At 35.9% G+C, this 22,603-nt stretch overlaps 1 protein-coding gene across 5 annotated transcripts in view; it reads right to left on the bottom strand.

Moving 5' to 3' along the window:
* The window catches only part of LOC106666348, a 461,223-nt gene that overhangs the window by 42,394 nt on the left and 396,226 nt on the right, over positions 1 to 22,603 (bottom strand). For 3 of the 5 annotated variants that reach the window (XM_014393475.2, XM_014393472.2, XM_014393476.2), the window contains 10 exons: positions 21,789 to 21,893; positions 21,296 to 21,567; positions 12,812 to 12,844; positions 8,968 to 9,127; positions 8,740 to 8,907; positions 8,183 to 8,647; positions 7,951 to 8,115; positions 7,524 to 7,880; positions 3,923 to 4,093; positions 3,746 to 3,857 (listed from right to left, as the gene is read on the bottom strand). In XM_014393475.2, coding sequence (XP_014248961.1) covers positions 3,746 to 3,857; positions 3,923 to 4,093; positions 7,524 to 7,880; positions 7,951 to 8,115; positions 8,183 to 8,647; positions 8,740 to 8,907; positions 8,968 to 9,127; positions 12,812 to 12,844; positions 21,296 to 21,567; positions 21,789 to 21,893 — 2,008 coding nt within the window. The remainder of the gene's footprint in view (positions 1 to 3,745; positions 3,858 to 3,922; positions 4,094 to 7,523; positions 7,881 to 7,950; positions 8,116 to 8,182; positions 8,648 to 8,739; positions 8,908 to 8,967; positions 9,128 to 12,811; positions 12,845 to 21,295; positions 21,568 to 21,788; positions 21,894 to 22,603) is intronic. The other 2 variants (XM_014393473.2, XM_014393474.2) reach the window with 2 other exon arrangements.

Raw genomic sequence — 22,603 nt, 5'->3', positions numbered from 1 at the left:
TACTTGTCCGTTGAATTTAAAGTAGTTTTGCTATGTCGTACTTTGTATTATTACGTTTTCTGTTGTGGTTTTTGTGTGTGTCTTTAGTACTTTCATCTGTCAAATTTTGATTTTTTTAATGTATTATGCATATATGTATGTGTGTGGAAAAAGAAGGTATTGAGCGTACTGCGAAGTATGTTTTTATACACTACATCAAAAATCATGTCTTGTTTCAGAAAAAACATTAAGATCGGAACATAGAAAAAAAACACAGTCCACAAACGACGAACAAATAACATAAGCAAAATGTCAATAAAATTGGTCAAGGGGTTTCTTAAGATAAGGTAAGGAAGCCATTTCCCAATTAGATAGGGTCGAGGTGACCCCGTTAACTAAAGTCAATTCTTGCCATCGCCGAATCTAGATAGAACTTTGCATAGTCCTTGAGCTGCTTAATGGCAAAGCGGCACGCAAAAAGAAAAATCTACACGAATAACGACTGAGCCAATGCGCCAGAAATGAATAGCCAAGTTTAGAGATGACGAGATGCTTAGGATGGACAAACAGCCGTCTTAGGTAAATTCAGTTTCCAATTTGCATTTTTCTTTAGATAAAACTGTTTTTTATTCCCTGACCTGGGCGAGTTAACAATTTAAAATTCAGTTATCTGAATTTACACTGTTTGCAATTGTTGCACTTAAAAAATTAACCGCACATAACCATTGAGTGGGCTTGGCTTGGAAAAATATTTTATCAAAGATGATTATTTTCGCCTCCTCTGGAAAAACATTTCAGCCTTTCCACTCAGAGATTTCCCCGTGTCTACACAATAACAACTAATTCAAAAGTTTGTTCGGCAGTGTACTGTTTTCATAGCCTGCACTCGAGTATTGATAAAAGGTTACTGTCAGTAGGGTTAGTAAGCTCAGAAATAATTAAATTAAATTAGGCCTATATGGAACTATACCCTAATATAATGACTATATCATAAAAAAATTAAGTAAGTGATAATGACGTACTTTAAAGAAAAAAGTAGTAATTTTGGTTCTTGACCTTGCTATATTTGACGGAACGACAAAAAAATAGGTAAATTCCACCATTCTTGTTTTTGGTGATTCTACGCTCCAAAATATCGGGCACATATCCGCCATAATGAGCATAAAACGTTATTTAGAGAATTAAAAAAAAAAAAAAAATATTTTTGGTGTATTAATTTTAATTAATTACATTTAAAAAAATCTTTATGTAAGGTATTGGTTGAAATGAAAAAGTTAGTGTGACGAACGGGATTCGAACCCACGACCTTCGGGCTCAATACATCTGCTCTAACCACTTGAGCTATCGTGACTTCGATCCACTCGGACACTAGCTGCTTCCCATCTCAACCGCACCTTTTGAATTTTCCCTCCTTTTTGCCCTTTTTCCAAATGTCGTGTAATCTATTTGATTCTCGGCGACAATTGAAATGGCCACGGAGACTATTTCATTTAACTTATTAAATTCACTAGTTTTCGTGATCCGCTTGACCAAATAATATCTTTCAATTAATTAATCTGTATTTAAGGTTTTGGTTGAGATGAAAAATTAGTGTCACTAGAGGAGGGGGATTCGAACCCACGACCTTCGGCTCAATACGCCTCTGTTCTAACGTATCGTGACTTCTGAACGAAGGTCGTGGGTTCGAATCCCGCTGGTGATACTAATTTTTCATCTCAACCAAAAACCTTAGATAAAAAGAATAATTAATTTGAATAATTAATAGATATATTGGTTGTAAAACGGCTTTATGGAAAGTGGAATATTTGAACCAATCATCATTATAGCATTATAAGTATATTCAAAGATTGAAGATTTCTTTGATTTTTATACTGAGGCTTAAATATAACCAATTCCTCTATAAATATCAACAAATTTGCTTCAAACCTTCAATGTAATGTCTCAACCTACCTTTCGAATTTTCCCTCCTTTTTGCCACAATTGCGTATTGAGCCGAAGGTCGTGGGTTCGAATCCCCCTCGTGACACTAATTTTTTTCATTTCAACCAATACCTTACATAAAGATTAACTAATTGAAACAAGTTATTTGGTCAATCGGACCACGAAATATAATGGATTAAAAAATGTTCTACGGCGCAGAATATTCTAATTTGGTATGATTTAAAAAGGATAAATCTACAAACCACTGCCCTTTTTCAATATTTTGACAACCATTCTGTAAGAAAAGTAGGCCAGAAAATAGCCAAAACTTGGATTTAACCCTACTTGTTATGATTCTAGCGTTATAAACCCCTTCGATGCCGTCTTTCGCGCAAATCGGTCTTAATGAATTTTTTGACTGATAATTTCGATAACCTTTCTACCTTTTGACTGACCTTCTTAGTGCAAGCTCTAACATCATTTTTCTCAAAAGATAGTGGACCTATTTTCATGGCTGATAACTCGTTTTATCGAAATTGCAAAGTGCATTTTATAACTATATCAAACATTAAAATATGACCATTATTTCCATTTACAAAACGAAGTTAATTTCTGACCAACGATAATTAAAATTATAATAATTCCATTATATTTAGTGGTTTATTGACCAAAATACTTCTTTCAATTAATTAATCTTTTTATTTAAGGTTTTTGGTTGAAATGAACCTTCAGCTAAATACGACGCTGCTCTAACCACTTGAGCTATACTGACTGTGATCCACTGGACACCAACTCCCCATCTCAACCTACAACTTTGTGCATTTTCCCTGAATTGAAAAATGGCAAAAGAAGGAAAAATTCGAAAGGTTGTAGTTTGAGATGGGAAGTTGGTGTCCTAGTGGATCTAAGAAGATTAAGACACGATAGCTCAAGTGATAGATGAGCGACCATTGAAATATTTATTGTTGTCTAAATGTCTAACGCTAGAATCACGACAATGAAGTCAAATCCAAATTTTGACCTTTTCTGACCTAATTTGCTTACAGAATGTATGTCAAAATATGCAAAAAAAAAAGTATTTTGTTCCTTTATCTTATTAAAAACAATAAAATTATTACAACAAAAATAATATTTATTTTAATATTTAAATAACGATTAATGATAATTTAATTGTGACTAAAATTGGATTATGAAAAAAAGCTTCGTAATGTTTGTCTTATGGCATAGTTTACTTGACAAATATTTGGGTTTTAGTAATTTCTTAGTTATTGATAAAGTTTGATAGCTTTTACTATATTTTTATTGCAATCTACATAAAAAATGCTGTAAAATTATATATTCATATAGTCGATTTGAATAAGTAGAACGGCGAAATAAATGAATTAAAAACGGAAAATTTCACCTTTCAAAAACCTTTTCGGCGAAAACACGGCCTACTCACGAGAATTGGCGTATAAGTGTCCTATATTTTTGAGCGTAGAATCACCAAAAAAAGTTTGGCCTAATCCTAATCCCCTTGAAGTTACTTATCTTAGTTGAGTTGAATAAGTAGAACGGCGAATTAAATGTATTAAAAATGGAAAATTTCACCTTTCAAAAAAACCTTAATTAATTGTAATGTTTAATAGGTCAAGCGGACCACGAAATGAGTGAATTTAAAAAAAACGTTTTCGGCGAAAACACGGCCTATTCAGAAGAATTGGCGTATACGTGTCGTATATTTTTGAGTGTAGAATCACCAAAAAAAACTTTCGCCTAATCCCCTTGTAAGTTACTTATCGACCATAGAAATATTTATTGTTGTTTAAATGTGTTTTAAAAAGATAATAAATATTGACACACTTACTTCTGATTTCCTTGCACTCCTGAGTTGACGGCAGGGAAGGTTCTTCCTCAAGTTTTTCCAACAGTAAAGCCAGTGCTTCTACATTTTCTTTACACGTAGCAATGTGATTGGCCTTCGGATAAAATAAATGAATTAATATCGCAAATAACATCTAGATTTTTTTTTTGTTAAACTTACAAAGTCTGTGGCTATTAAGCGAATCGGTGACATCCTGGAGAGGTGCGTAGAGAAAAATTGTTCCGAAAAGAGGTATCGTTCATTCGATGTTTTAATTAACTTCCGGACATCGTCTAAATCACTTGTAGGCTCTCCATCCTTGAAGATAAAACATGAGCATGAATGAACACACTAAAAAGTAATTAAGAAAATCAAAGGTGTATAAATTATAATAGCGTACTACCAAACTAACATAATCTGACTTAACAAACCTATATCAATTAATTAAAATAAATGAAATATCAAACATACACTACATAATAACTAAGGCCGGATTCCCATGCAATTGCATAGTTTTATTGCTCACTCTGATTGCAATGAAACCAAGAAAAAAAACGTCTTTTGACAGTATTCTTATTTTGCAAGAATATTATTGCACGAAATTGGATGTTTTTCGGCTTAGTTCACAAAATTGCATTTTTTCCCTATTTTCCTTTTTATATTTATAATTTTTTATTATAAAAACCACGTGAAAATATATAATTTTATGGGTTTACAACATTTAGTAAACGAATTAAGGGTACATTTTTTGTTTTAAGTCACTTTGTCGAAGTTGTCAACTTCCGATTCCTAAAATTTTCCCCAAAAAAAATTATTTTTGACATCCGCCGAGTATGTTTCATCACACTTTTCATATCTCAATCTTTCCTCGGCTTGCGAGAAAAGCGGACCTCTTCGGAAATAAAGCCCTTTAAGTTCCTAGTACCAAATGTTCAAAGCTGTGCCTCTACAGGACTACCCTGAACCAAAATTCCGATGGCCCAATCGTTGTTTTCAACTTTATTTCCTACTCCAAAACGCATTGAAAACAGAATATATTTTAAATTTATATTAAATTTTACGTTAATTTTTTTTTTTAAATCTAGCTGTGTATGCCTATTTACATTTAATTTAACATTTGTACATATTGGGTTGAAAAAAAGGATATAATCTTTTGAATATAAAATAAACAATCGATCAAAAATAATATTGAGTGAGAGAGAGAGAGAGAGAGAGAGAGAGAGAGAGAGAGAGAGAGAGAGAGAGAGAGAGGAGAGAGAGAGAGTGAAGAGAGAGGAGAGAAGAGAGGAGAGAGAGAAACCGAGGGTGAAATGAACAGAGAAAGTCAGTTATGGGATAGGAGAATAAGAGAGATGAAAGATAAATAGGTATAATAGTTAGATATAAAAGAAATAGAGAGATAGAGCAAAAAAAAAAAAATACAGGCGTGTAGAGAAAGACAAGGATGAGGAGCGATAGTTATAGAGCTTGAATGAAAGACAGAAAAAGAGACAGACTCAAAGAAAGAAAGAGAAAGAGAGAGAGAGAGAGAGAGAGAGAGAGAGAGAGAGAGAGAGACTTATTTCTGGGACTAGAGTATCTGAAGAATAGCAAAAAGGTCACAAAATTTTACAAATCTGGCACTTGAATTAATGAGGTTTGACGTTAACATAAATTTAAATCTACTAACTAATTCTTTAAATTCACTAATTTCGTGGTCCGCTTGACCAATTAAATCATTACAATTAATTAAGGTTTTTAGTTGAGATGAAAAAAAGTTAATGGCACGAGAGGGATTCGAACCCACGACCTTCGGCTAGATACGCCGCTGCTCTACCACCTGAGCTATCATGACCTCGATCCACTCGGACATCAACTCCCCATCTCAACCCCACCTTATGAGTTTTCCCTCCTTTTGCCATTTTTCAGCTTTTCAGCTACTAACTAATAATACAAAATATAAAAAAATAGAAACAATAATAAGGATTTAGGGAAAAGTACTAACACCGTATTCTCTGTCTCTTGCTAACATGATCACAAACCGTATACTTATAAGTTGAAAAAAGGAAGATAACAAGCTTTCTATTGTAGCAAAAGCACCTAAGAATATTGTGAACTATATCATCTCTTTCTGGAGGGTGTCATACAGGAGGGATTTAAAAGAGGTTCGGGATGCGGCTTGGTGGATTGGCAGAAGAAGAGAAATTCCAGAGATTTGTGGCTCGAGCTAGGAAGGACTTCTCAAATATGCAGGTTTTAAGACGATGAAGATACAGGCCATTTGGAAACGAGTAGGTATTAAGAGAGTGGATAGAGGATTTGAACTGAAGCAGCTTGAAAATATAGCGAGGTCGAAGAGAGTTTATGGATGGACAAAATTTGTTACTATGTTAAATGGAAGTTTTTATAATTTGTTGAAGTCGTGAGAGGCGGTCAAGAAAGAGGTAGTTAGAAAATTACCCTTTTTTGCCGACGTTTCGACCTTTATTTTGGTCATCTTCAGGGCAAGTTGGTTGCTTCAATGGTACATACTGAACATAAGGGTCGGCTTACTAAAAAAAAAAACTTTATGCCCTGAAGATGACCCGAATAAATGTCGAAACGTCTGTAAAAAAATAAATAAAAAAGGGTTTTTTCTAAACATTCTCATTCTTGACCTCTCTTCACGACTTCAACAAATTATGAAAAAAGTCACTAAGATTAGTTAACTTTGGTCCCTTTTCCTGTGTATAAAAAAATTCCAGACAACATACAACATGAATAACTTGGTTGCAAATCTCGATTGCTTCAAGGGTACATATTGAACCCGACCCTTATAAAAAATTATATTTCTTCTACTGAAATAACTCTTTTTAGGAATATAGCCGGCCATATTTTGTTTAGCTTTGGGTAGGGAGATTTTTTTGATTGTATGTCTCGTTGTTCAGAAATGAAAAAAAAAATTGGATTTCTCAAGACCTTTGCAGAATGATAATAACAAAGAAAACGCGCTAGTTGTAGCGTTCAAATAACGTTTGAATTACTTTCAAAAATGTCTTTCATTTATAGTTTTTACCACGTCCATAAAATTATTATCAATAAAATGATAAAAATGCTCAAATGTACACAACGGTTGTAGTTCAAGAGTAGTTGAACCAGAAGATACAACCGTAAATGTAAATCTAAGCGGAGAAGGTGGTGGCTCATCATCTGCTGCTTTATTTTATTTATTTATTTATACACGAATATACAAATAGTGCAAGACACAAATATGCAAATGTATTACAAAGTAATTACACATAAAAAGAGCTCATCATGCTAACAATAGTCATACTAATAACCATTACAATCACCTAAACCTAATTCGGTGGCCTGTGGGTACTCAATATTCCGTCACAGCCTCACCCACACATACGATGAATCATTCGCGCTAATAAATACATTCATACATAATAAGAGTGGGGATTATAACGTGTGGTTGTTATATGTACCCATACGCGTTTACTGATTTTAAATATGCAATGAGATTATCTTTATAGTCGCTGGCATGCCTCAGAACTAGACTTCTGCAGGTAGGTTTAATCTAAATATAATGGATATATATGCCAAAGTTGTTTAGTACACTGTGAAGTTGGCTCAGAAAAATATTAATAGAAGAATTAAATAATTGTAAGTGAAAGATGTCATGCGGAGCACATCATTTTGTCTGGCAGTGAGTTTTGCCATAGTAAGTTGTGGCATGAAATATAGGTCTTGTTATCTGAGCTGATAAAGATCAACGCCTCACCGACATCACAAAGTTAACACAATTCTATTATTTTACCTGATATGGTTTATTCCTTGGTCGTCTATGGAAAGTGTTGCGCCCTAGGCTGGATGCACAATCGGACTGACTGTCCAGGTAGTTCCTGTAATCGTCTCCAAAGTCGAGGAGCTTGCGAGCGGCCTCTGAATCTGGAGGGTCCTCTGAATACGGTTCAGACATATATTTCTCCTGGTAGTTGTCCCAGGCCTGCTCTGAGTAGGAGCTGTCGTTGGATACGACCGGCTTCACCTCAGCATAAGTAGAGACTTTGAAAGCAGGACCTATCCTGAAGTCGGGCCTAGTGAGCTTCCGGCGCTGCTTTTCACTTCCATCGCTTTCCACTTCAGATGAACTGTTGCTTGACGGGCTGTCAACCTTACAAAGAAAACAAATTTGATTTATAAACGTCAGGAAAAAATAATACTAAGAGAATAAATAATCTTACAGGGACAACATATCTTCTATGAGGGGAATCTGAAAAAGCCTTATCTGCACTTAATCGCCTCAGTGCTAACTTAGCCAAGGGAAATTTTATAGGAGAGATTGGTGTCGGATGACTGCCATCTGAATGTGCTAGTAGACCATCTGAGCCTGATTCACTTTTACGCCCCTAAAATAAAAAATAAAACAAGAATTCTAAATGTTGTTAAGAACTATAAACTGCAATTAAAACTTACCAAATTCTTTTTCCTGAGTTTTGTTTTTCTTCTTCTTAACGAATTGGAGCAGTAACCACCACCGCTACCCTCTTGCGTCTGTGCAGTATCTTCGACAGTCGAGGATGACAAAGTGCTTCCGGTGTGAACGGAAGAGTCCATTTTGACACCATTCGTTCCAGAAAGTTCATGAATCGCGGATTCGGAAATCGAATGACCCAGCTGGTCGATGAGGTGAGTCGGTGAAATGGCAGATGCATCGGAGACACTTTTTGGACGCTGGCCAACACTTTTATTGTTGTTGCGTAATTTGACTCTTGGTTGTTCTTGTATGACCTGAAGTGACTCTGTCGAATCTTGGTTGATGATCGTGCTCTCCAAGTCAACCGATGTATTAGAGTCACCTGTATTTTTGTACATCCGCGAGTCAAGCTCATCATCCTCTGTTGTATATTCACTGCTAGCATCTCTGCTATCACCAATTTCCTGGAACAAATTGATAATATAAAACCACGCAATTATAAATTTAGATAAATCTATGAAAAATATTTCAGATAAATAATGGCCAAGAAATATACCCTCTGTTCTGGATATTGGCATAACCATTCTTTGACACGTCTGTATTTTGTGTCTGTTCTCTTCCTCAGCGGAGAAGCAAGAACCTCCACCTGATCCACCAGCTGCTTTATAATTTCCTGTTTCGGCCTGTCCAGCAAAACCTCGACTTTTGGCTGGCTTTCTACAACCTGAAATAGAATAAGTGTATAATACACGAATCAACGAACAGATCAAAAATTCAATTTTACCTGCCCTGTGTAAGTCCACTCTTCTTCTGAACTTTCTTCAGTTTTCGCCACCTCAGGCGTTTCATCCTGCCGTTCTTCCTCTTCAGCCTGAAGGTCGCCATCGGTGTCAGTGTCCTGGTGCTTGAAACAGAATGTACCGACACGATTCTCATACGCAGACCTTAAAAAAATAATTTTAAATCAGTAACGAATAAAATGGACAGTAAAATCTTAAAATTTGGGGAAAAAATTCATAGATAAAGTAATTTTCTTTTTGGTCAAAAAAAGACATTTTGTTGGAGTTATTTTCACATACTTCTTGTTGATTTAATATTCTAAGATTTATTATGTCCAAATGGAACTGGGAACATTTTGTTAACCTATTTTAATTTGAAATGAACAAAACATAAATCCACAATAAATGACTATGGATGGAATTTTTAAGTCATCAGGGGCTCAAGAATAGCCTTGTCAGGTTCTCTACTAGTTAGGGAAGAGTAGAAAGGCGACTGACTATTCCAAAATCAGCACATTGCTTTTAAACTTGAACAATGGGAGGCTGTTCAATTTGCAATGAGTGCTGGATTGGTTTGCGGGAATCAGATGACCTGGTCCGTGTGTAGAGAAGAGTTGGAAGGAAACCTAAGAATGAGCTCTAAAACAGTCATCAGATGACTCGAGAATAGCCGGGTCAGGTTCTCTACTAGTTAGGGAAGAGTAGAAAGGCGACTGACTATTCCCAAATCAGCATATCGCTTCGACACTTGAACAATGGGGGCTGTTCTATTCGCAGATGAGTGCTGGTTTGGTCTGTGGCAATCAGATGACTTGGTCCGTGTGTAGAGAAGAGTTGGAAGGAAACCTAAGGGTGAGCTCTAAAACAGCCATCAGATGGCTCAAGAATAGCCTGGTCAGGTTTTCTACTAGCTAGGGAAGAGTCAGCATATCGCTTCGACACTTGAACAATGGGGGCTGTTCTATTCGCAGATGAGTGCTGGTTTGGTTTGTGGCAATCAGATGACCTGATCCGTGTATGGAGAAGAGTTGGAAGGAAACCTAAGGGTGAGCTCTAAAACAGTCATCAGATGGCTCAAGAATAGCCTGGTCAGGTACTAGCTAGAGAAGAGTCAGCATATCACTTTGACACTTGAACAATGGGGGGCTGTTCTATTCGCAGATGAGTGCTGGTTTGGTTTGTGGCAATCAGATGACCTGATCCGTGTATGGAGAAGAGTTGGAGAAAGTTTTGCTTAATGTGACACAAGTGAGCCACAGCCTTTTCCAAAGAGAATCAGGCATGGCATGGAATCAACGTCCATGTTCTACCTAGTTCATACAGAATGGATCTTTGGCTGTATTAAGGTACATTAAGGGAGTTCTTGAAACTGTTGGCCCAGTTTAGTCAATTTATTTTGGGACAACTTTGTGTTAATCCATTTGTCATCACTGGATGTAGGGATTACCACAATGAGTTTACCAGCACGTTCTTCTGACTAGTGAGGTTGGATGAGTATGGCACTTTTTACCTAAAATTAAAGGCTGCCTAAAACATTTTGAGTAAAAGAATATTTTCAAAAAAGTGAAAATAAAATATGAGCGTCAGATTTTTTGCCTTTGAGTGTGTAAAACATTCGTTTAGGAAAATGCCATAAAAATACTTTACATTTTTCTTGACACTGACTTTTTTTATCTCAACTAAAAACGATGTTTTCTTATATTTCGACCTCAACAGTTTAACTTATGATTTTTCCATCTTGAAGGTGGGATAACAGGTCATCTCAAAAAAAAAAAAAAACCACAACCAGTTTTTATCCAAAACGTTCGCATTTATTTTAATCCTTCCTCAGGTGAGTTAACGCCTATACACAGAACAAATATTGCTTTCATTTTTAGATCAACATGGTTATCATTGTTTCTTCACTACTTACAATGGTTAAAACAGTGATCGTTGGTCATTAATACTTTATAACATTTTATTTTTTAAAAATAACCATTGTAAGTAGTGAAGAAACAATGATAACCATGTTGATCTAAAAATGTAAGAATTATTTGTTCTGTGTATAGGCGTTAACTCACTGAGGAAGGATTAAAATAAATCCGAAACGTGTGGATAAAAACTGGTTGTGGTTTCTTTGAGATGACCTATTATCCCACCTTCAAGAAGGAAAAATCATAATTTAAACTAAAAGCCTTAATTAATTGAAAGATATTAATTGGCCAAGCGGACCACGAAAACTAGTGACTTTACATTTTTTTTATGGTTTTAATATATTACTGATTAAAACTAGCTAATATGTAATCAAATGAAACAATATAAGATTTACAATACACAGTTTGCAAACATGCGTAAAATTAATAAGAGTAGGACAGATAACAAAGTATATAAAACCGTGTTTTCGGGGAAAAGAAAAATTTGAAAAAATGAACGACGCGTATTTCACCCAAATGCCATGCTTTAACCATGAACGAGATCCTTTGCTGTAAATATGGGGCGAGTGATTTTTCCATAACAAAAAAATGTTCTTGTTTCAATCAAACCGTCCCTACACATAAACGATAAAATAACAATATTTTTTTCTCCATAAGTCATGTTTACTTACGCGCATATGTAAGCACGTGGGACCAATGTGAACATTTTCTTTAGCAGGTAGCGATCCTTCCCGCCAGGCAACACCTGTCGGACTGAAACCGCAGAACGGTTGAAATGGAGGGGTAACTTTTGGGGTGGAGGGGAGAAAAACAAATTTAAGTCCGAAAAGCCTCCCCGAGCTTAAACCCGGAGTTGATTTTTTTATAATAATAAACTGGGCTGGTCTTAAACGTTAAAAACCCAGACTAGATTTGTTCGATTGGTTTGAAAAGCTAAGAAAAACAATGTAAATATGACCAGTTTGTCGCATCCAGGCTATGAGTTGTGTGTTGTGTTGAGCAGTGTAGATGGTGTGGAGCATAGGACCTAGAATACTTCGTAGCCTTTGATTGGCGTCATGGGTGAAAAATCGGTGCCGATTTTCATTGAAACCGTCGATCGTAAGGAAGGACTTCATTTTCTAGAAATCAAATTTTCCATGTTCCATACCACCAATGGATTTCGTATTTCCACACAAATTGAAAGACAAAAAAGTACACACAAAATTTAATGTGTTTAGTGACCGTTAGTTAATGATTATTTGGAGATCGTGAGATGCGGTCTGGTGTGACGTAGGTTTTAGAAAAAAAATTTCTTTATCGTGCCAACATTTCGATCTTTATTGAGTTCATTTTCAGGGCCTGAAATTTATAAACATTATACACACATAAATCCCAATAAAATGATCTCAATAAAGATCGAAACGTTGGCACGATAAAGAAAATATTTTTCTAAAACCTACGTCACACCAACCGCATCTCACGATCTCCAAATAACAAAATTGAATTAAATTAGACATTACTTAAATGAAAAAAAATTCTATTGTGCATGCTGAAATCTATATTTTTCTTTAAATATTTCAGGACTGAAAATTCGAAAACGAGATAAAATTTAATAAAACTGAAAAAAAATCTACCAAATTTTTTACTAACAATACATTTAAAAACACAACAAAACATAAGACATATTAATTAATTGTTTATTGGCATATAGGAAACATGCACAAAAAATTTAATTAAACTAGACATAAATAAAAATTGTAGAGTGCATGTTAAAATCACTTTTTTATTTTTCTTTCATTTTTTTAATTATGTAAATAAATATTGCAATATTGAAAAATCGTGTGTAAATTAAAATTAGACAATACAAATTTTAAAAAAAATCTACAGGCTTTTGCTTTAAAAATATATTTAAAAAACACACAAAAGTTAATAATCCATGCCAAAAATAGTTTACCTGTTTTTTGGCATTTTATGCTTGAGTTGTCTGCTGCAAAAAAAATTCAACCAGGTGAAGCAATTATAATAATTTTCTCGATAAATTGTACATTATTGTAATTATTAACGCCTATATAATATATTATATATGTAACTATATATCAACGCCTAATAACTGATAGATAACCAGGCATAATAGACGAAGAAGAAAAAAAAAATTCTGGGACAGGAGGGTCTCCTTGCAATAATACTTCAGTTAAAGTAAAAATAATTAAAATTTTGACAAAAAAAAACCTTGTCGTGGTGTTCAACGAACAATAATAACAGAAAACAAAACGAAGAGGAGTTAAAATTAAAATGAGTCAATGAAAATTAACAAGAAAAATAATAATAACTAAGTAAATTTAAACTGTGGTTAAATAGACTCTGTTTGGAGGGAGAAGAGGTGCATATACAGATGTTTAAATGAGGTAAGGGAATACTGTATATTAGTATTAGTAAATCGGTACTAGTATCAATACAATAGGTCCGTAGCGATTTTGAATAATTCAATTGTATCCTTTTTGTGTTTTGAAATATTTTTAATTATATATTATTGTTTACACTATTTTCTTTCAAGGCGTTTTTCCAATTTAAACGGAGAAAAAGTTTTGCGTTATTTATTTTCGTTTTCTGAAGGTAAATTTTGATTATGAGGACGCAAACCACTCTGGTTTTCCTTCAACCTAGATGATGACAATTAATCCACTCTCAACGACACGAGACTAGGCGGAGACAATAAATCCGAGAACACTTAGTCGATGCGACGCTATGCGACGCAAATCCAAAGTCCAATTTCCCATAAGATTGTATTATCCCTTACCCCCGTGCACATCTGCCCGATGCCACGCAACGCACCCTACTCTACGCTCTGCGATCCCCATTCCCCACTGTACAGATTGTCGTCGGGTAGCATCGAGTACAGTCAAAGACAAAAGAATCGGACACTCATATTTTTATTCAAACGACATGTATTATTGTCGTTATATTAACAACATACTTATTTTAATATTAACCAAATTAATCGGGATCAAAAATGCATTAGTTTTTTTTTTAATTTAATTTAAATGGTTTGGTACAAAATTGATCAAAACACCAGAATACCATTTTTTGATATAATGAATTTGACTAACAATGTATTTCATGGTTTTGCTCATAAAATTACACCATTTTCGTCGAGTAGCGTCAGAACAGGACACCCATATTTTTTGTAGTTTATTTCCAACTATGTATATCTAATTTTGTCGTTATATTAATTACAACATTCTCATTTTAATATAAACCAAATTAAACGAGGTCAAAAATTCATGAGGTTTTAGAAAAAATATTTAATTATGATGGTTAGGAAGAAAATTTATCAAAACACCGGAATAATTTTATTTAAAACAATTAAGTTTAACAAACGATTTATTACACGGTTCTGCTCAGAAAAATGTTAACTATGCTTGACGTCGCATAAATGTCTACACCCTACCAAAACGTGACAAGGCATCGGGTGTGTTCCCCGCTTTAGGAGCATAGCCGACCAAATTTTGTTTAGTTTTGGATAAGGGGATTTTCTGGATTATATGTCTCGTTGTTTACATATGTAAAAAAATTAGATTTCTCAAGATCTCTTACTTTGCAGAATGACAATAACAAAGAAAACACGCACTAGTTCATCATAACCAGGAGGAATAACGTTCCATTGGGTAAATACCCCGCATAAAGGAGTCGTGTATGTTTTCTTAGACCAAGTTCATAAGGACTCTTACTTTTGGGCCAAAACAAAAGGTTTCTTAATGTGTCCTACATAATTGAAGGGTGTTCTTTTTTGGCTCCATATAGGGAGCGAGTAGGAATGCAGGCTAATATAAGAATTGTCCTCGAGTGATCTACGAGTCCCCTGTTACGATTTTTGGAGGAAGCAAGGTTGTTTTATTAAATATATAGTAATAGCCGTATGTTGAGAGTGAATGTATTTATTGACGTGATTTTTGTAGCGGGTCGAAAACTGAGTACCCCATCGACTCTTAATTTCGTCTTAATTTCCGTTCCTACTCTACGCTCTGCGATCCCCACTGTCCAGATTGTCGTCGGGTAGCATCAAGTATAGTCGAAGACAAAAGAACCGGACACTCATATTTTTATTCAAACTACATGTATTATTGTCGTTATATTAATTACAAGATACTTATTTTAATATAAACCAAATTAATCGAGATCAAAAATTCATTAGTTTTTTTTTTTTTTAATTTTAATGGTTCGGTAGAAAATTGATCAAAACACCAGAATACCATTTTTTGATATAATGAATTTGACTAACAATTTATTTCATGGTTTTGCTCATTAAATTGCACCATTTTCGTCGAGTCGCGTCAGAACAGGACACTCATATTTTTGTAGTTTATTAGCTATGTATATGTAATTCTGTCATTATATTAATTACAACATTCTTATTTTAATATAAACCAAATTCAACGAGATCAAAAATTCGGGAGTTTTTATAAAAATTATTTAATTATGATGGTTAGGCAGAAAATTGATCAAAACACCGGAATCACTTTATTTAAAACTATTAAATTTATCTAACATTTTATTAGATGCTCAAAATAATGCATTAAGAACAAAAGAGGCGTTTCGATTGTGCTAATGATTTGTGATACACGCGGAGTGACTGTACGTGGCGTGGCGCTTGATGTCGCATAGATGTGCACACCCTACCAAAACGTGACAAGGCGTCGAGTACCATCGGGTAGCGCCACATAACGATGCAGGTGTGTTGCCCGCTTAAACCTAACTTGCCATTCTGCCTTCTGCGGCATCTGTACAATTTTCTATTAAGTTTTTACGACTTCATCGGGAAAAAGTCAAAAAAATATTTTAATGCGCCGGAAAAAGGAAAAAAAGTGGCAACTTGTAAACATGCTCGAAAGGCTTAAAAACTTTAATTGTTATAACCTAAATCTATTTTATTTTATATCTTTTTTATTACTACTTAATAAGAATTATATAATTATTCATGACCATGACTATATTTTTACCGTTACTAATATCGTTCTTTCTTTCCGCTCATATGGATATTATAAAATAGTCGTAATGTACCTAAAATTAAATATATCGATGTATTTTTCACGATATATCGGTGAAGCCGTTACATAGATTAAAGAGTGCCATTCCTAGTCACAATCACTCGCCCAGAGTACACGATATTCCTCGGGGTGGGGGTTGAACCGTTCCATTCTCGCTAATAACTCATTTTACTCTCCAGGCGTCATACCCTCACCCCGGGGTACGCGATAATCCACGGGACGAGGTTAAACGCTTCATCTCGCGGCAATAAATTTCATTCACTCCAATACATAAACACACCACAAACACTGTAAACATTTAAAAATACGGTCCTGAGGTACCGGAAAAGCTATCTTCCCATCATCTAGCGCAATAAATGTTAGCTTTGACATTATCGGTAATTTTTTTCCGGTCAAGAATAAATAAAATACAATAAAAAATTTAATCGACGACTCCTCGGATCATTATTCACCACGTAGAAGTACCATGCATGTTAAATGCTTATGAAGCTGACTCATTCAAGTAATAAGGAGGTATTGCTGATTAGAAAGATTGATTTTGTTGAACTTCGTCCTTGATCAATTACTGATAACGGTTTACATTTTAAATTTAATATTTCAATACGCAATAGGTTGTAGAAAGCGTTGTAATTGTTTTTGCGCAATTCACCTTCAACTTTGATCTTATTTTCACATCCAACGAGATTGAACACTATATACGTAGGTAAATTTAAAAGCCAATAATGGTAAGTCAGATCGGAAACGGTTTTATATTGCTGTCAAAGGAAAATGACTTTTATTGGTTAAGGTGTAAGATTCGTCATTGATGGTGTTTTTGATAAAACGACCGCAAGAATATCAACGGGAAAACTCACTTTCACATTTTCATCGCAATTATTCTGTCATCAAGAGTGCTTTCAAAACACGCGCGTGTGTACATCTTCTAATCTCACAGGTGCGAAGAATGAAATTTCTCGGCTTTTACATATCATGTGGTGTACAGAATATGTTAGTTTAGCTTTCTTCCAGAAGAGAGAGTTCAAAAAACTATTACAAATCAAATTCTAACAATAGAGGAACAATTTCTAAACGAATCGTGATGTTTGTCTTCCGCTTTGTATTACTATATTACAAGAATATTTAAAAAAAAAATAAATACATAAAAAATAAATAAAAAAATTAAAAATATATGCCGTAGATTCTGACAAGCAGAGAGATGTTTCTCTCGGATAGTCGATCATTCGTCAGTTTTAGCTTTTCTTCCAAAACCATCACTGGGGCTACACTACAATAAAGTAATCCAGCTCTTCCCATTTCAAAACAATGTTTATTGACTGAAATTGACAAAGGATATAGCTAAGCCAGACAAGCCCAATCAATAGCACGCTCACTATCTAACAACGGTGTAACCCATTCGTCTCCATTTTTGGAATCAATAAATGTCCCATTCAAAATCCAACATCTAACTCATCACGGGCCATTGGTTGGTGAATAAGCCTAAACTCTAAACCGTACCCACTGTAAACTGTGACCAACTGACCGATGTCAACTGAACACCATTCAACTACTAGATTACTCGGTACTCGTGTCAACCACTGACCCCTTTGGTAGCACCCAGCATTTGGAAACCTTCCCAGAGGGCTACAAAAGTTCAACCGGCTGACTTCACATTTTGCACTTCTTGAGCTTTACTTTCGAAGGGATTCGCGTCCAGGGAAGACATGACAATGTATTCCTTCCGCTATTACACATCCTCATTCAAATTGTTCAAATTACTCTGGATCTGGCCCTCGGAGAATCTGACTCGTAAAAGAAGTGTCAGCCACACCTGATTAAGAATAAGCCAGGCGAGGATGACAGGGACACTTACTTTTGAACTAAATACCGCGTATGTGTCCGGCATGTAAAAAAAGGTTGCTTTATGTGCCCGATATAATTGAAGTGTGCAACTCATTGGCTCCATCTAAGGAGCGAGTAGGAATGTCACCCAAAATAAAAAGTGCCCTTGCGCACGGTGGTGAATGGCATGTACATAGGAAAGAATGTATTTAAGGGTGAGTTAAAGTGTGATTGGAGTTATGAACTGATTGCGTTGCGGTTGAAATAACCTAGCTGTTGGTAGCCCCGGCGCCCAACCGAGGTAGTTGGAATGTTAAGTTCTGAACCTGGAATGCCAACACCCGGGGTGATGATTCTCGAGGTCGGTAAATTACTTGGCTTCATATAGAGAGCGCGTCGGAATGCCACCCGATTTGAAAATTGAAGCAAGGCAGCGAGAATCTGGGTCCCCCTTTCGGATTCTTTGAGAAAAGGGTTGTTTTATTGTCTAAAGTAATGATGCTTTTGTGTCCCTAGTGTGTGTTGAGTGTGAATGCATTTATTAGCGTGACTGTTTATTGGGCGGAATATTGAAAACCACATCGTCCCTCAATTACGTTGTTATATAATAGGTGTAGAGGGTGATGGAGGAACTTCGAATACTCGGCGAAAGCAGTAAGAGCGAAGGGGAAAAAGGATTAGGAAGAAAATAAAAATTGCCTCCATCTTGGGTTACTTCTAGATTTCAGAAATGGTAGGTCTTATCTAGACCCATAGGTTAGGTTAACATATAGGGTGACTGGTTAGTTCAAGTAATAGGTTTAAAGGGTAAGTAAAGGTGGTAGGAATATAAAGTACTCCTCCGCCTAATGAGTGTGGTAAGAGATTCATGTGTTAAGAGAATCGTGGTTGAGCATGGCAGCCATGGCTCAGCCAACTGTTCCGATTTTTGGAAGAAACAGGACTGATGTATATATACTTTATAGATATTTCGCCTTCAGATTCTGCGTATATGTTGAAAAAGAATGTATTTATTAGCGAGAGAGGCCCGATGGCGTAGAATCGACTCTCGATTAAATAGCTAAATAACAGGTGTAGAATATGATGGAGGAATATTAAGTAGTGTGGATGATTCTGTCGATAGGGGGGGGGGTGAAATAACCAAACTGTTGATAGCTCCTTGAGCCCAACTTCGGCGGCTGGACTACGTGCCATGGAACTACGAGGAGTTATAAGCACTATTCTGTATACGCGTTGAAGTATGCACATGTTTGTGTAGATTTGAGCTTATATCAGTATTTAGTAAAGCGACTACTTAAAGCCACTCTTTTAAAACAATTTTATTCAGAATGTATTAGTTTTGGGTGAACTTTGACAACTATTCAAGCACAAAACAAAAGACATCAAAGCACTATTTCATTAAAATACAGGTTTTTACTATATTTACATTAAAATATAGATGCTGTGTAAACATATTTTGAAAATGTCCCTTTGATGCTATAGCTATTTATGAAAAAGTTTAAAAGAATTCAAAAATATCGATAATAGAAATACGTATATTTTTATCTCTGTCTACAGCGATCTAATGTTATCTATAGTGAAAGTACACACATTAGCATGTTTTATGTTTTATGAAAACCTGGGCATCGGAAAACCTTGTAGAGAACCAATAATCGTATTAATATATATATGTAGTTTGTGACGTCAACCTTCCAGACATAGACTAATGTATTTACATCCTTCTTTATTAACAAGATCATTGTTATAACAAAAAATCGTATTTGCCCATTCTTCTTTACACGGCAGACCTTAATTGCTTATAAGTGGATTGAAGAGGATCTAGCATAAGAAACCCCGAAAGTTGTTTTATTTTGCATTCATAGAGGTTCCTTGCAGATAACAATAGGGTCTGTCAACGTGTGGAAATTTCGTCTAATGTGGCCGATTTTTTCCACCATCCGTTGAAAATTGAATGACCACGGACAGCTCTGAAAAATTAATAGGCCGAAGCGGTCTTCTTTTTTTCCCTCCTAGCGAGCTGACGTAAGGAGACCCGCGTAAAAATAGTGTCAACGTCCTATTTTAACAGTCAGGCGGCTCGGCCCGCGGAAAAGCGAACAGAGAGAAATGCGGCTTCGGATCGGTTTCAAATTAAATGCCGAACCCTTTCTTCAGCTTGGATGAACAAAACGAGTTTCAACACGCAAGAAAGAAGACAAATACTTCCCAGTCCCGGACAAAGAAACTCAACTACTAGTTACCTAGGACTTCTAGAAAACTATACATGAAATGTGTCGTGAAGCAGAAAACAGTCCTACCAAAGATTATTATCCTTGAAAACCTGCGTTTTAATATGGAAATATACCATTATAACATACAAACTTAAAACTACGTTGCTACCAGATTTGCGGCAAATACTGCGCTCTTCTGAATCGTTACAAGCAGAAAACGAGTACATACTGACATATCGCACACCCCCAAGAAAAGCGACACAACAAAATATAATTTTACAGGTGAGACAAAAGAAAGTTTACTTTTTAAAACTTATGTCTATATTCTATAGTCTAGAGCCTATATTAATTTCAATAATTCGTTATTCATAATGTGAAAATGTGGCTCCGATACAGCGTACTTCACTAAACATGAAAAACTGACTTGACTCTAAATAAGCCACTTTTCTTGATAAATACCAACATCGATGCTTTAAAGATCGACACTGAACTAACTAATACCATTTTTCGTGAATGGTGACAGTACGTTCCCGCCAATTCAGAAGTGTCACATGGTGATGCCTATCAGCTAGGCTCCCGCCAATTCAGAAGTGTCACATGGTGATGCCTACTAGCTAGGTTCCCGCCAATTCAGAAGAGTCACATGGTGATGCCTATCAGCTAGGTTCCCGCCAATTCAGAAGTGTCACATGGTGATGCCTACTAGCTAGGTTCCCGCCTATTCAGAAGTGTCACATGGTCATGCCTACCAGCTAAGTTCCCGCCAATTCAGAAGTGTCACATGGTCATGCCTACCATCTACGTTCACGCCAACTGAGAAGTGTGATCCCTACCAGCTAAGATTCCACCAACAGTCTATCATTTTTCCTGTACCATCACACGAATACTTTAAAAAAAATCTGGTTTTTATAGTTTTTCGACTTGTGTCACTTTTCTCGTGGGTGTGCGATATAGTTGCCAATAAGAAACAACATAATCAATAAAACCTAAAAATGACGTTTTACATAAATTAACTGGCCGTGTATTAAAAATAGATGATGACAAATTGCTTCCAGTTTCTCCTCCATGGTGGCCATATGGCCTCCCTCCACAAATAGATTTGTAGCAATATTCTAACGAAAAATAAAGAAAGATGATTAGATTTGCTTGAGCTTTTGTTTTGTTAGGTAATATAGAAAGATTGTTAAATCACTTTTATCTTGTGTGGTACGTGTCATTTCTAGGGTAAAGCAGACTCGAGCAAAACATACACAACCACAATAAAAAAAAAGAACTGAAGCCAAAGGAAATTTTAACCTATTAAAGTGAAAATTTTGTTAAAGCACGACCTGTTATTAAAAAAAAAGAGAAAATGTTTGTACAAACCTGGTGTATTTCGAGTCGAGTTCGTAGAGTCTGACATGGTCTTCGCTGAGTTCGATTCGTTGTCGTATGACGCCTTCTTTGGAAGGCGAGTCGTTATCGTCTGCGTTGATCGATATATCGAAAATCCTCGGACTGGGCTGAACGTTCTCCTGCTCTCGTTCTTGCTCCTGTTGAACCTGCTGCACTTCGGCCACATCCATCACCTCGTCGTCGACGTCGACCTCAAGGACCGGAGAATCCTCAGCTTCCATCAGACAATCCACATCCTGGAACTGATCACAGGGTAAAAAACGTTTCCGTGGAGAGGCAATTTTCAGGATACAATCTAGGCAGAACTATAATCTTATACGCATGAACTACACGTTAAATCAATTTTACAGAAGGCTGCACAAGAGCCGAGAGCAACTTTTTAAATTCTTGTGCAAAAAAATATAAAAAATTCAAAAGGTGCGTTTTTTAAATCAAATTTCAAGCTAATAATTTTCTGATTTACCTGTCTAATCTCCTGATCTGATGCCGGTGGAGTTTGAGTCAGCCTTCGGTACTTGATCACCGGTTCCTCATCACTGTCCACAGGTGACGCTGACAGAGGGGAACCCTGTAAGCAAGACATGAATCTAGTTAAAAACAAAAAAAATGAAACTTTCCCATCATCAGGTGCAGTTATGCAGGAGATAGCGAGCACGTACGCGGCGATGGGCTTCCACCGAAGGCCGGGATAATAACAAGAGGAAAAATTACTTTCATTTAATCGAAAGGACTTACGCAGAGTATATAAAACAGCATCTCGGCACTGACTGAGGGAAAGGCCGGGAAAATCGGCACAGCCCTCGACCGGGAAAAAGCCGTAAAAGGACGGCGTGTCCTTAGCTCCGGCTCCTGCTCCCACCGTCGAAATCCCACCAAGGCCGAGCCGTTGACATGAGACGGCAGAGGGAAAAAACCGTCGGAAAATCAGCAGAGCAAAGGAGAGGAAAAGCGACTAATGAACCACCCAAAAAAAGTATTACGATTGTGGTTGAAGTACGTGAGAATTGAAAAATTCGCAATATTTTGTAAAAATTAATGAAATATTGATAATTTCAACTGACACAAGCCATGTCTGGACCATAAACCATAAATGACTATTGGCGATATTAGCCTGACCAAAACTGTTTCGATATAAATGCCTTGTACCTACCGGATACAATTTTATCTTTCAGAAAAATCCGATTATTCAATGTTTCTGTGAACAATCTTGGTCCCAATGGGCCATTTATTTTAGAGAATTTCAATAGAAAACGAGGAACGAAATTCCTTCCTTAATGT

The sequence above is a fragment of the Cimex lectularius genome, unplaced genomic scaffold, assembly GCF_000648675.2.
Source record: "Cimex lectularius strain Harlan isolate CLEC.00 unplaced genomic scaffold, Clec_2.1 scaffold62, whole genome shotgun sequence".
Classification (NCBI taxonomy): domain Eukaryota; kingdom Metazoa; phylum Arthropoda; class Insecta; order Hemiptera; family Cimicidae; genus Cimex; species Cimex lectularius.
The sequence above is the reverse complement of the archived record's forward strand: the minus strand, read 5'-3'. Positions and strand labels throughout refer to the sequence as shown.